General features: G+C 44.6%; 1 protein-coding gene across 1 annotated transcript; it reads right to left on the bottom strand.

Annotated features, from left to right (window-relative positions):
• Positions 1-11837: 11837 nt before the first annotated feature.
• Positions 11838-13064, bottom strand: LOC127335282 (uncharacterized). Its single transcript, XM_051361902.2, has 2 exons — positions 12453-13064; positions 11838-12366 (listed from the first exon to the last, which is right to left on the bottom strand). The coding sequence occupies exons 1-2, from the start codon at positions 12954-12956 to the stop codon at positions 12058-12060; spliced, it is 813 nt and encodes a 270-aa protein (XP_051217862.1). The 5' UTR covers positions 12957-13064; the 3' UTR covers positions 11838-12057.
• Positions 13065-13415: the final 351 nt, after the last annotated feature.

The raw sequence follows: 13415 nt of genomic DNA, 5'->3' as shown, positions 1-13415 counted from the left end.
GGTTTTGTCCCCGAGGCCGGATTATCCGGCCCCGGATAATCCGGCCCCAACTTGGGCCGGAATATCCGGCCCTGTTTTTGCCCAAACGGCTCGATTTTCTTGGGGGTATAAATACCCCCTTCTTCCTCCTTGGGCTGTGCTTCTCTCACTCTCTCTCTCCTCCATTGTTGAACTAGAGAAGCTTGCACTATCTCTCAATCCCTCCATGATTCTTGCCCCCATTTGAGGGAAAAGAGAGAGGAGATCTAGATCTACTTTTCTACCAATCAAATCCATCTCTTTGTGAGTGGAATCCTCTAGATCTTGATCTTGGTGTTCTTTGTGAATTCCTTTGTTCTTCCTCTCTTATTCCCCCAATAGCTTTTGTAGCTTTGTTGGAATTTGAGAGAGAAGGACTTGAGCATCTTTGTGGTGTTCTTGCCATTGCATTTGGTGCATCGGTTTGAGTTCTCCACGGTGATTCGTGGTGGTGAAAGCAAGAAGGTTGTTACTCTTGGGTTCTTGGAACCCTAGACGGACTCTAGGCCTTTGTGGCGGTTTGTTGGGAGCCTCCAATTAAGTTGTGGATGTGTGCCCCAATCTTTGTGTAAGGCCCGGTTTCCGCCTCGAAGGAAATCCCTTAGTGGAACCGTGACCTAGGCCTTTGTGGCGAGGGTCACCGGAGATTTAGGTGAGGCGCCTTCGTGGCGTTCGGTGTGTGGTGTGAGTACCGCATCTTGGGGTGAGGCCTTTGTGGCGTTGGTGTGCATCGAGCAACCACACCTCAAGGTGAGCCTCTTGTGGCGTTCGGGAGCACTAAGCAACCGCACCTCTCCACCGGAGATTAGCACTCGCAAGAGTGTGAACTCCGGGATAAATCATCGTCTCCCGCGTGCCTCGGTTATCTCTATACCCGAGCTCTTTACTTATGCACTTTACCTTGTGATAGCCATCGTGCTTGAAGTTATATATATCTTGCTATCACATACTTGCTTGTATTGCTTAGCATAAGTTGTTGGTGCACATAGGTGAACTCTTGCTTAGAATAAGTTGTTGGTGCACATAGGTGAACCATAGTATATAGGCTTTGGGCTTGACAAAGTAAACGCTAGTTTTATTCCGCATTTGTTAAGCCCATCTCGTAAAAGTTTTAAATCGCCTATTCACCCACCTCTAGGCGACATCCGTGTCCTTTCAATTGGTATCGAGCAAGGTCTCTCATTCTTAGGCTTCACCGCCTTGAGAGTAAAGATGTCGGTTAGGGGATTAGATCACAATAACTTGTTTATATTTGATGGCACAAATTATGATCTATGGAAAATTTATGTGCTTAATATTTTGCGGGGTATTTCCCCGAACATGGAGCGATTTCTTGACATGGGTTTTTCTTCTCCTAAGGATCCCCAAAATTTATCTTATGAGGAGAAGAAAAACTCTTGTCTCGATGCTCTTGCTTCTCATGTGTTTTCCATTGTTGTGAGCAATGTAGTTACTTCTTCAATCATGCCTTTTGGGAGCGCTCATGAATTATGGACAAAGCTTCGAGATAAATATGATGTGTCCAATATCATTGAGGATGATTGTATTGCTTCCACTTCCGGCCGTGATGAGTTCTCATCTTCATCCACTTCACCAAAGTGTTTCAAGACACAAGGTAATGATATGGTGAGTGGTGATGGAAATTGCAATGTTGGTATTGAGCTTACTATTGATGATCCTTCATCTATATCTCATTGCAATGGTTCATCTTTGGACTTAAACACATCTAGCACTAGAAATGATTTACATGCTTGTGTTGATAGTCCTTGCATATCATGTGTAAGTTGCTTGAAAAAATCTAATGATGATATGCTTGCATTGTCTTGTGGCCATGATAAAAATGATTCTATTTCCTCTAGTTGTTGTGTGTCTAACAATGTAGAGGAAACCAAAGATTCTATTGGTCAAGACAAGATCTTGAAAGGAGCCTCAAGTAACTCCTCATCTTTATTTCACGGTCCTCATATATGCCTTATGGCCAAGGGTTCCACGGTACCTCCTACCATGGAACCTAATATGTCTCGTGGTGATAAGAATGAGGATGAATATGAAGAAGAGGATTGGGTTGTCTCTCTACGCGATAAAGGTGAGAGTGTATTCAAGGTTCTTTACAAAGATAAAATTGCTAGCTCTCACTTCTTTGAAATCTTGACTACCGCTATTGAGAGCCAAAAACTTATTTGGATGCATGAGAACACCATTGATAAAAAGGGTGCTCTTGAACGAGAGTATGCCGATGATGTAGCATCTTTAAAGAATGATCTTGAAGAAGAACAAGAGACCGTAGCCTCTCTTGAGGAGCAACTTCAAACCCTTGAGGTGTCTCAAAATGAAATATTTGCTAAACTCACTAAAGAAAGAGACCATGCTAAAGCTAAATTAAAATTGCTTAAAAATGAAAAGTTCAAAGTTGGTGTTGGCCATGATAAACTTGTTAAGGATCTAGATGATCTAGACAAGGCCCACAAGGCCTTGGAGAGCGAACACTCTATCCTCACCAAGTCATATGAGCAACTACAAGCTTCATATTTAAAAGAGCATGCTATGTTACCTTCTCTTCTTAATATGTCTTGTGATGATGCTTGTGCTACTAACTCTACTTCTTGTGAAGCATCTATCTTGAAGGAGAATGTTGAGCTAAGGGCTCAACTTGAATTGCTAACTAGCAATTATGGGAAATTGGAAGAAAATCATGGAAAGCTTTCTAGCTCCCATGAGGATCTTCTAGCCTCCCATGATAGGCTAAAGTTAGCTCATGAGACTATCATATCGAAGGCAACACCTTGTGAGCCTCATGTGGATACTAGCACTACTACCCAAAATGCTATATTGCCATGTGCTAGTCCTAGTAATTCATCCACTCATAGTATTGCTAAATCTTGTGATGAATTATCTTCCTTGCCTTGTTGCTCTAACAATGAAGGTTCTACTTCCTCTAGTACTTGTGTTGTTACTAACCATGTAGAGGAAATCAAAGAGCTCAAGGCCCAAGTCACTTCTTTGAAGACCGACTTGGTAAAGAGTCATGAAGGGAAATGCAAACTTGACACGATGTTAAGTGTGCAACAATCCCCCAATGACAAGAGTGGACTTGGATTCAAATCCAACAACAAGAACAAGTCCAAGAACAACAACAACAAGAAGGGCCAAGTACAAGTCAAAGACCCGGCCAAGATTGTTTGCTTCAAGTGCAAAATTGAAGGGCACCATGTTAGATCTTGCCCTTTGAAGAAGAAGCAAAAAGGGAAGCGGCCTCAAGCTCAAACTCATATTCAACCTCAAGTTGAAGAAATTCCACTTCCCAAGAAGAATCAAGCCAATGCTCCCATTGTGGAGAAATCTAGTGAGAAGAAGGAGAAGAAAAGAACTTGCTACATATGCCGTGAGAAGGGCCACATCTCCTCTTTTTGCACTATTGGTACCTCATCCAACTCTATCTCCATTGATGATGTTTATTCTCTTTGTAAGGATGAGGGTGGCAATGTGTTTGCCAAATATGTTGGTGCTCAAAGTGGTGTCAAGAAAAGAACCATTTGGGTTGCCAAGCCTATTGTGACTAACCTCTTAGGACCCAACTTAGTTGGGGACCAACAATCCAAAACTTGATCAATAGGTGCTTTTTGGAGGGCATTGGAGACTTGGCTACATCATGAAGAATTAAGGGATCTTCATCATTTATATTATATCAAGCCAAGTCTTTTGATTATCTTGCTACAATCATATATCCAATGTTCCTCCTTGCGGTAACATGTTCTCAACTCATTTATATTGAAAGTTACTCGCCCCTTTGCATGTGTTAGTTTTGTTCCTAACATGTGTTTGTATATGTTGTGCTTCCTAATAGTTTTGCTTGAGAAATCAAGTCTATGAATGTTGGGTTGCACACCATGTATTTGTGTTTGTGTTGGAGCCTCTTTGCATCTTGGTGTATCTTATATGGCTCTTATGAGCGATTAATGGACAATCCCATTTTGGGGGAGTGATATTCCTTTGGGAATTTCATGATCCTAAACAATGTGTGTACATGAGGAATGTCACTTAGAATTGATATTGCAAGATTATCTAGTCGCTATGTGGTATGTCATCTTCATGAGAAATTCAAATTCTAATGTCCATTAATATCTCTACTTGGATCTTTTTGCCTCTTGTGAAAATAAATTCCTTATCACATTATGGGGGAGTAATAAGCTTTGTGCATATTACAAGCCTAGAAAATGTGAACATTTGAGGTTGTGTCACATAGAATTGATACCGTAAATTATCTCTCTCCTATGTGGCATGTTTGCTCAAACAAGCTCCAATTTGCTTAAATGGCTTCATTGCTAATATCTTTGTGGATCTTATTTGTGAAAGTTTTTCTTGGCATGGTTTTTCACAACGTGTCCCTCAATACATTTTTGGAAAACCATGTGCTTCAAGTCATACTATTAATTGCTTTGCATGTTGGTATGAATACTATTAATTGCTTCGCATGTTGGTATGAATACTATTAATTGCCTTGCATGTTGGTATGACTAAATGAAGCTATCAAGAAACTATCTTTGCATGATGGTTAACTCTTATCTTTTACCATATGCTTTGTTCATTGTAAATATGATCTTATGTATACTTACAAACTACCACCGGGAAATATTTCCTAATACCTCTTATCCTAGGACAATTGGCAATCTATTATTGGGTAGAAATTTATTGATCATATCTACATTGGCTCTTGTGTTTAAATTGCCTTATTTATTGCCATGAATTTGTTGTGCTTTGACTCCCATGTGTCTTTCTTGCATCTTATGGATCTTGTGTTTAAATTGCCTTATTTATTGCCATGAATTTGTTGTGCTTTGACTCCCATGTGTTCTTTTTTCTATTCAAACTTTCTTAGCTTTTTTTAGTAGATATAGGTAGTGTGATGATCCTAGTTGTGTGCATTTTGTATCCATATTCTAAATCCTAGATAATGCACTAATCTTGGGGGAGCTCTCCTATATTTGTTATATAAACTTCTCTTGATCTTTATCAAAAATTTGGTTTTGGGAGTCATAAATTTTCTTTTTGGTACTGTGTGCCATCATAAAAAGTGTCGAGGGTTTGGTTTATTTGTTGGAACCTTGCTCTCTTGGGAGTTGGTTATCTCATTCCTTTGTGCTTTGGTTTAATTAGCTTCTTATAATGAGATAAGTCTTTGGAGTCAATCTTGTGTTGATTTGATTCTTTGATATAATTTGGACAACCATTGTCTCTTGGTTTATTTGGTGTTTTGTCCAAATTGTATCTTCCTTTGGTTCTTGAAAGTATTGTGCATGCATATTTAATATATGTATATCTTATGGCATGTGTCACTTTCTTTGATCCAATATATAGGGTAAACTCCATCAAATCCTAATTTGACTAAGATGTGCATGAAATTCAATTTCATATCTATATGCACATAGAATTGTGGAGTTTGTCCTATATGTTGTAGTGTGTCTAACTACTTCGGACCCAATTAGTTTGGGGACCATTTTGTACTTACCTTTGTGTTAGGTACAATGGATATGCATTGAATGCTTGTCTCACTCTTGGAAAGAAGTGGTGACTCAATGGTAACGTGAGGCAAGCTAGGATGATCAACGAACACATATCTACTACATCCACACCAATGCTATCTTGGTAACAAGTATCTTCTCATGCATACTTTTCTTGTATCCAACCTTATGGTTGCATCTTGGCATGAATCTCTTGATTTGCAAATGTTGTGCTTCTTGCAAAAGTCTTAATGAAACCTCTTTATTGTGAATGTGAGTAATTTGAGATGAGTGCATGTGTTGGGAAGTATTTTAAATCATGCTCATGATTCATCCATCCCAACTATGCCTATCTAGCAATTTTGTTGCATATCAATTCCTCAAGGCTCTCACATGTGCAATATAGATGAAAGTGCAAATTTAGTTACTTCTTTTGGTATCCCCGTTTGTGATACTTGTTGCCTTTCTCAAATGCATCCCAACTATCTTCTATCCCTTGTTGATATTTGTGATGTATTTTAGTTGTTTGTGGTTGAAGTTCATGAATGTACAATAAGATAATATTGAGCCTTTGGCCATGCTATTAAGCAAAAATCTTATTGGTATATTGCATGACTTCGTCTTGGATATCATGCTATTTTTCTTGTGTATCTATTTGGTGTGTGCATGTTTCTTTGTGGATAAATATCTTTGTGATATTGTCCACTTAGAGAAACTTATACACATAAGAGATGATACATCTCCATTTGATATCTTATTTATTTGTTGCATGTTGATTGGTCATGCTAAGAAATATAATTCATTGAAGACTATGATGATGCTTTTTGCTCATCCATATAATAGTCTTATAATATGCTTTATCATGCCTTTCACATATCCTCTTGGTTGAGCCTTTTATTATGGTGCCTCTTACTTATTGCTCAACTATTTGTTTGTTGCAAGTGTTAAGCTTATTTCTCTATCTATGATCTATTCCAAATGTTTGTGTTTTAAATGGTAATGAGGGAGTGAGGATTCCATGTTATGCATATTGTATTCAAAGACAACATTTTAATTTATGCATGTACCTTGGGGAGCTTCCTCATTTGATTTAGAGCACTATCTTGTGGTGATCATTAGAGTTTGATTCACTTGGTATATTTTGTTTTTGAATGATATTATGGGAGTGATGATTCCATGTTTGTGCACTTTATACTCCAATACAAATTGTATAGTTTTGTGCACAAACCTTGGGGAGCTTCCTCATATTATTTAGAGCAATCTTCTTGATCTTATCATAATATCTATCTTTCTTTTTGATATCTTCTTTGTGGTTCATTTGGTTGCTTGCTTCATTTGTTGAAGCGTCTTGACTTTGTTATCTTTTTGCAATTGTTGATCCTATCTATGGTGTGATTCCTTCCGAATATTCGTAATTGGATATGTGCATTTGATTCCACTCAAATTATGAGAAATGCACACGCTATGGAGGAACTCTCACTATATTAGCCTTCTAAATTTTTCACCCATTTCGGCAATTGGTGCCAATGGGGGAGAAGTTTGGAGGGTTTAAGGGAATTTGGTTATGTCTTTGCTTTGTGCTTAAGCATGTGCCTTCATTGCATTGCATCTTGTTGCTTTGCATAGTTGAATCTTTAGAGGAAACTCCACTAGGCTTTGAATGCCAATATATGCAATGAAAGTCAAGATCATTCACACATGCATATATTATGGGGGAGTTTGCTCTATAGATCCAACTTATTTGTTACTTCAATTCCTTATATAAACCCTCTCAAAGAGATTGTCATCAATTACCAAAATGGGGGAGATTGAAAGTGCATGGAGCCCCCATGTGTGGTTTTGGTAATTAATGACAATCCCTATGGACTAATGTTTGCATTGAGTTATATTTGTAGGAGTTGTCCATAGGCAATTCTTGAACCATATGTTGGCTTCAAGGTTGCAATAAGAAGAAATTGATGAAGGATATCAAGTGTCAAGTATGTCTTGAAGATGAAGATGAAGTGAGCCCTCAAGCTACTTCAAGACATCAACATGATGAAGAATGAAGAAATGAAGTGCAAGTTCAAGATGAGCCATCTCGAAGAGATCCTTTGCTTGAGTCTTGCCATCCATATGGTGATCATGGATATGTGAAGATGCGCCGAAGAAGAAGCTCTCCCATGGTGGATTTTGGGGGAGCAATCCACAAGACTTCGTCAAGCAAGCACAAGCAAGAAAGGCGTTCCATCTTGTTGAGGTCAAGATCGTCGTCATCGAGCTCAAGTGGAATGCGCAAGTATAAGGTTTGCTCTTGATAGGGTTTGTTTCTCACCGGTCTCATAGTGTAGTTGGAGACCGGTTTATAGTTTAGTTGCCGTACTATCAAGAGGGCTCTCGAGTGAGTAACTCGATCGTATCGTTCGGAGAGAGCTCAAACCTTTGCATCCTTGCATCATCTTTCTTGGTTGTTATTTGGACCTTATCCATGTGATGTTTTAGAGCTTGTGCTTATTCTCATGACAAGCTCTAGTTCATCGAAAACGGATTTCGCATAGATCACTTGTTGCGTTTTCGAGTTTGGTTCATCATCTTTCTTGGTTTTATTTGGATCTTATCCATGTGATGTTTTAGAGCTTGTGCTTATTCTCATGACAAGCTCTAGTTCATTGAGAATGGTTTTTCCATGGGCAACTTGTTGCATTTTCAAGATTGGAGGTTTTACCGGTATGTCTTTTGAGATAGGTCAAACCTTTCATCATTTGTTTCTATCCTCCTTTGCTGGACTATGATGTTTCTATGCATATTGTTGTAGAGCTCGTTGTTGTGATTTCAACGAGCCCAAGATCATCGAAATCGGAGTCCGGATGCAAAAGTTATGCCCGTTTTAGTTTTGGTGTTTCCAGTTTTCTTAGGCCGGATATTTTGGAAATATCCGGGCCGGATTATCCGGGCCGGATATTTCGGAAATATCCGGCCCCCGAAATCGTCTAAGGACCGGAAGAAAAGCAGCTCTGGATAGGGGCCGGATTTTTGGCCGGATTTTGTCCAGGTTTTGTCCACTGAGGCCGGATTATCCGGCCCCCGGATAATCCGGCCCCAACTTGGGCCGGAATATCCGGCCCTGTTTTTGCCCAAACGGCTCGATTTTCTTGGGGGGTATAAATACCCCCCTTCTTCCTCCTTGGGCTGTGCTTCTCTCACTCTCTCTCTCCTCCATTGTTGAACTAGAGAAGCTTGCACTATCTCTCAATCCCTCCATGATTCTTGCCCCCATTTGAGGGAAAAGAGAGAGGAGATCTAGATCTACTTTTCTACCAATCAAATCCATCTCTTTGTGAGTGGAATCCTCTAGATCTTGATCTTGGTGTTCTTTGTGAATTCCTTTGTTCTTCCTCTCTTATTCCCCCAATAGCTTTTGTAGCTTTGTTGGAATTTGAGAGAGAAGGACTTGAGCATCTTTGTGGTGTTCTTGCCATTGCATTTGGTGCATCGGTTTGAGTTCTCCACGGTGATTCGTGGTGGTGAAAGCAAGAAGGTTGTTACTCTTGGGTTCTTGGAACCCTAGACGGACTCTAGGCCTTTGTGGCGGTTTGTTGGGAGCCTCCAATTAAGTTGTGGATGTGTGCCCCAATCTTTGTGTAAGGCCCGGTTTCCGCCTCGAAGGAAATCCCTTAGTGGAACCGTGACCTAGGCCTTTGTGGCGAGGGTCACCGGAGATTTAGGTGAGGCGCCTTCGTGGCGTTCGGTGTGTGGTGTGAGTACCGCATCTTGGGGTGAGGCCTTTGTGGCGTTGGTGTGCATCGAGCAACCACACCTCAAGGTGAGCCTCTTGTGGCGTTCGGGAGCACTAAGCAACCGCACCTCTCCACCGGAGATTAGCACTCGCAAGAGTGTGAACTCCGGGATAAATCATCGTCTCCCGCGTGCCTCGGTTATCTCTATACCCGAGCTCTTTACTTATGCACTTTACCTTGTGATAGCCATCGTGCTTGAAGTTATATATATCTTGCTATCACATACTTGCTTGTATTGCTTAGCATAAGTTGTTGGTGCACATAGGTGAACTCTTGCTTAGAATAAGTTGTTGGTGCACATAGGTGAACCATAGTATATAGGCTTTGGGCTTGACAAAGTAAACGCTAGTTTTATTCCGCATTTGTTAAGCCCATCTCGTAAAAGTTTTAAATCGCCTATTCACCCCCCCCCCTCTAGGCGACATCCGTGTCCTTTCAAGCGGTGGCTCCGGTCTTTTTGCCTCCGCCTGTTGCGTTTGAGGTGTGGGGTCGACCTGGCTGGTCGTCGATCCGTGTGAAGCGCAGCCTCGGGGCTGGCGTGTGGTGTCGTGTTGTACGGTTTTTCGGTCAGTTTTCCTCATAAACGGACCAACTCTTTTCTCCTATATCAATGAAAGGCAAAGCTTTTGCCCCGTTTCAAAAAAAAAAAAATATGGTGATGTTTCTAAGATGCCCCTACCTCGACCGTGGGATGTATATTTCAAATTTGGCAGATTAATAATCCAACACTCGAGAATATGACTAGATTGAGCGGCTAGCTGTCGAGATTGCGATCACGGCATCCGATTCGGATCGACCTATCAATGTATTGTATGCGTTTGGCTAATAGTGTGGTTCTATTATTATGACGATGCAACAGAACAGTAGTTCAGCTTCTTTTTTTAGAAACACAGTACAAATGCTGACGCTCACATACACGCGTATACACAACTCTGGTGGGCGGGGGTACAACCACCCTCCTAACCACCCAATCTCAAGTTGGTTACCAGTTGTTCAGCTCTTTAGTTGTGCCAAATATGTACTACCTCCATTCAAAAAAAAGCATGGCCTATAGGGTTTTCTAAAGGAAAATGATTGTCCTCCCCCGGGGGTTGCGCCGTGACCGATCCCCCGGGTGCGTGGCCGTTAGATGGGACGGATCTCACGGACGCAAACTCCCAGCGACAGCTTCACGTGTGCGGACCCCACCCACTTTTTCATCGTCCCCAGCCTTATCTCGTCCCCAAATTGCAGGGAGGCGCGCCTCCGCCTACCGCCACGCCGCCGTCTCCGGCCGCCTCCGCCGCACCTTGCGCGTCGCCGTCTCCGGCCGCCTCCGCCGCACCTTGCGCGCTGCCGTCTCCCTCCATGTCGAGCTCTACCTCTCTGCGCCCGGCCGCCGCCTCCCTTGACCTCCTCTTGCGCCGTCGCGTCCTCGACGGCGCCCACGCCATGCTGGGCCTCCCCTGCAGTTTCTGCGCCTTCGTCGCCCCCACGCTGAGCTCCACCCCCTGCGCGGGTTCGCCGCCTCCCCTAACCTGCTCCTTCTGCAGTCGCGCCGCCGCGTCCTCGTCGGCGGCCACGCGGAGCACGGCCTCTCCACAGCTCCTGCGCCTTCGTCGCACACCACGCCGAGCTCCGCCTCCCTGCGCGCGGCCGCCCAACTCCCCTGCATGTGGCTGCCTCCCCCCTCAACCTCCTCCTCTTGCAACCACCGCGTCGCGTCCTCGTCGGCGCTCACACCGAGCTCCGCCTTCCCAGCGCGCGGCCAGGGACATCAACAAACGCGCCGCCTGGAAGAGCACGGTGGCAATGGCTTTTCATTGATGACGACATCCATCTCTTTTTCCTTTTCATGTGATGCTACCTACGAAGACTGGCGGTGCTACCCTAGGTCGACGACGGTGTTACTATAGGTTGGCGATGATGCTACATTGGTCGATGGTGTGCGGTGCTGCAAACGACACATGGCAATGCTACCAACCGTGGTCGGGGTTGCTTCCAATGGTGTTATGTGTTGCTACGTGCGGGATTGTGTTTTCGGGGATTTTTGCGGCCATATGTTTCGTGGATTTGCAACATAGGAATTATTTTTTTGCTACTTTTATTTTGCTATGTTGCTACAATTGCAAAATATATTTGCTACGAGGTCTCCAGCGAGGACTTCAGTGAGTCTCCGGCGAGGTCTCCGGTGAGTTCCCCAGCGAGTTCCCCATTGATGTATCCAACGATAATCATTTTTGCTACAATGGCACATTTTTTTTGCTACGAGCTCTCCGGTGAGGTCTCCGGCGAGTCTCCGGTGGTGTGTCCGGCGAGCTCAACCTTTTTCTTTTCTTTCATAAGTGAACCGTTTTTTGCTACACTGAAGTAAAAGCGAGATTTTTTGTGCTACCCGGCAGCAAAAATGACACGTGTCAGCACGGGGACCCGGGGGCTGGGAAATCAAATCCCCCGGGGGACGCCCAGTACTGTCCTTTTCTAAAAGTCAAATAATTTAAAGTTTGACTATACATAAAAGAATCAACATCAATAATACAAAACTGGTACTCCGCATCATGCAATATACTTTCACATCACGTCTGCTATGTCAATTGCTTATTCTATAAGTTTGGTTGAGCTTTACACTGTTTGACTTCAGAAAAAATATGCCTCTCATTTCTTTTCTTTTTTTGGAATGGAGGTAGTACTACACAAAGTGAACCACTCGAATTTATACATCACATATCCAATTTCAGTTCATGTTTTCTCTCCGCCTGGCATTGCTACACCACGAACCGAATTCTTCAGATAGGCTTGAAGTTTCTGTAGGAGATGACCGCGTAAAACGGGTCGGAGTTCGCCTGCCCGAACAGCCTCATGAGGGCCTCCAGCGGCGACGAGCCCGACTTCCCATCCGAGGGGGGCAGCCTCCTGACCACCTCCGGCTGCGTGAACCCTTCGACGCACTGGAAGTACTGCGTCACGAGCTGGACGCGGCTGTAGGCGGACCCCTCCCGCCACGCGCCGATGGCCTTCTCGTAGAACATCCGGTTGCTGAAGCTCACGATGCATACTCCTCCCGGCTTCAGCACCCGGTAGATCTCCGCGAAAACCTTGCCAAGAAATCACGATTACATTGTACCGGCTGTACGTGTGGTGGAGAAAAGAAGAAGATAAGACCACGATGGGCGTGACATACTTTTTCAGGCGACTGCAGGTACTGGACGCTGACGGTGCAGAGCACGGCGTCGAAGGAGGCGGACTCCAGTTCGAGCCGCTGCTCCTTGTTGAGGTCGTTGACGAAGAAGTAGTCCAGGCGCGGGTTCTTGGCCAGCTCCTGCGCGTTGAGCCCGTGGCCGACGACGCGGCGGAACCGGACCTCGGGGGGCAGGTGGCTGACCCAGGAGCTCATGAGATCCAACACGTCCGAGTCCGGCGGCAGCCGCTCGCGGTAGAGGTCGGTGAGCGTGGCGAGGAAGCCGTCGTCCACGTGCTTCACGAGGCGCGGGAAGGCGTAGAAGTAGCGGTCCGAGCGCGGGTCCAGCTTCGCGCGCCCCTCGGGCTGGAGCACCTGGCGCCGGATGCTCCCGGCGGAGGAGGGCGACGACGGCGTGCTGCCGGAGCATCGTGGCGGTGGGGGCAAGTGCGGCCGTGTCCGCGTCCGCGGCGACGGACGCAGCGTTTGCGGCGGAGCGCAGAGCATATTGTTGCTACTTCTCTGTTCCCGTGGAGACTGGAGACTCACTCGTTAATTGGTTGACGTGGCGTTCGGTATGTTGAGTAGCTACCTAGTCTGCTAGTGTGGTTCAGTGGTTGTGCACTTCTACCTCTTTTGTGAAGCGAAATGCTTTGCAAACTGGGACGCACCACGCATCGTATGTATTTTTTTTCTCTTTTTAAACAAGAAGGATTTTGTTACTCTAACACAGGCTGGGGTTTTGACAGAAAAAAAGCTAGGCTACTAGGCTCAAAGCTTGACCGTTTCGTCCCTGCTCGGTCCCGCGAGCGGCAGGGCGAAACCCTAGATCGGGCGCCGCCGGGCCTCCCCTCCTCCTCTCCCCTCCCTCGCCGCCGCCAGCGCACCAGGGCAAAGCCTCGGTGCCGTCAGCGGCGGCGGGGACTCTCCTCCCTCTCGCTCGGGTGCGGTGGCGCGGGTTGCGGC

Source organism: Lolium perenne, chromosome 2 (assembly GCF_019359855.2).
Source record: "Lolium perenne isolate Kyuss_39 chromosome 2, Kyuss_2.0, whole genome shotgun sequence".
Taxonomy (NCBI): Eukaryota; Viridiplantae; Streptophyta; class Magnoliopsida; order Poales; family Poaceae; genus Lolium; species Lolium perenne.
Note: the sequence above shows the minus strand (reverse complement) of the source record. Positions and strands in the feature narration are given on the sequence as shown.

Excerpts from the sequence above, each read along its gene's own strand:
- LOC127335282 (XM_051361902.2), bottom strand. The coding sequence starts at position 12,956 with ATGCTCTGCGCTCCGCCGCAAACGCTGCGTCCGTCGCCGCGGACGCGG. Across the intron at positions 12,367-12,452 it reads ACCTGCAGTCGCCTGAAAAA|GTTTTCGCGGAGATCTACCG; the intron begins GTATGTCACGCC and ends TTTCTTGGCAAG.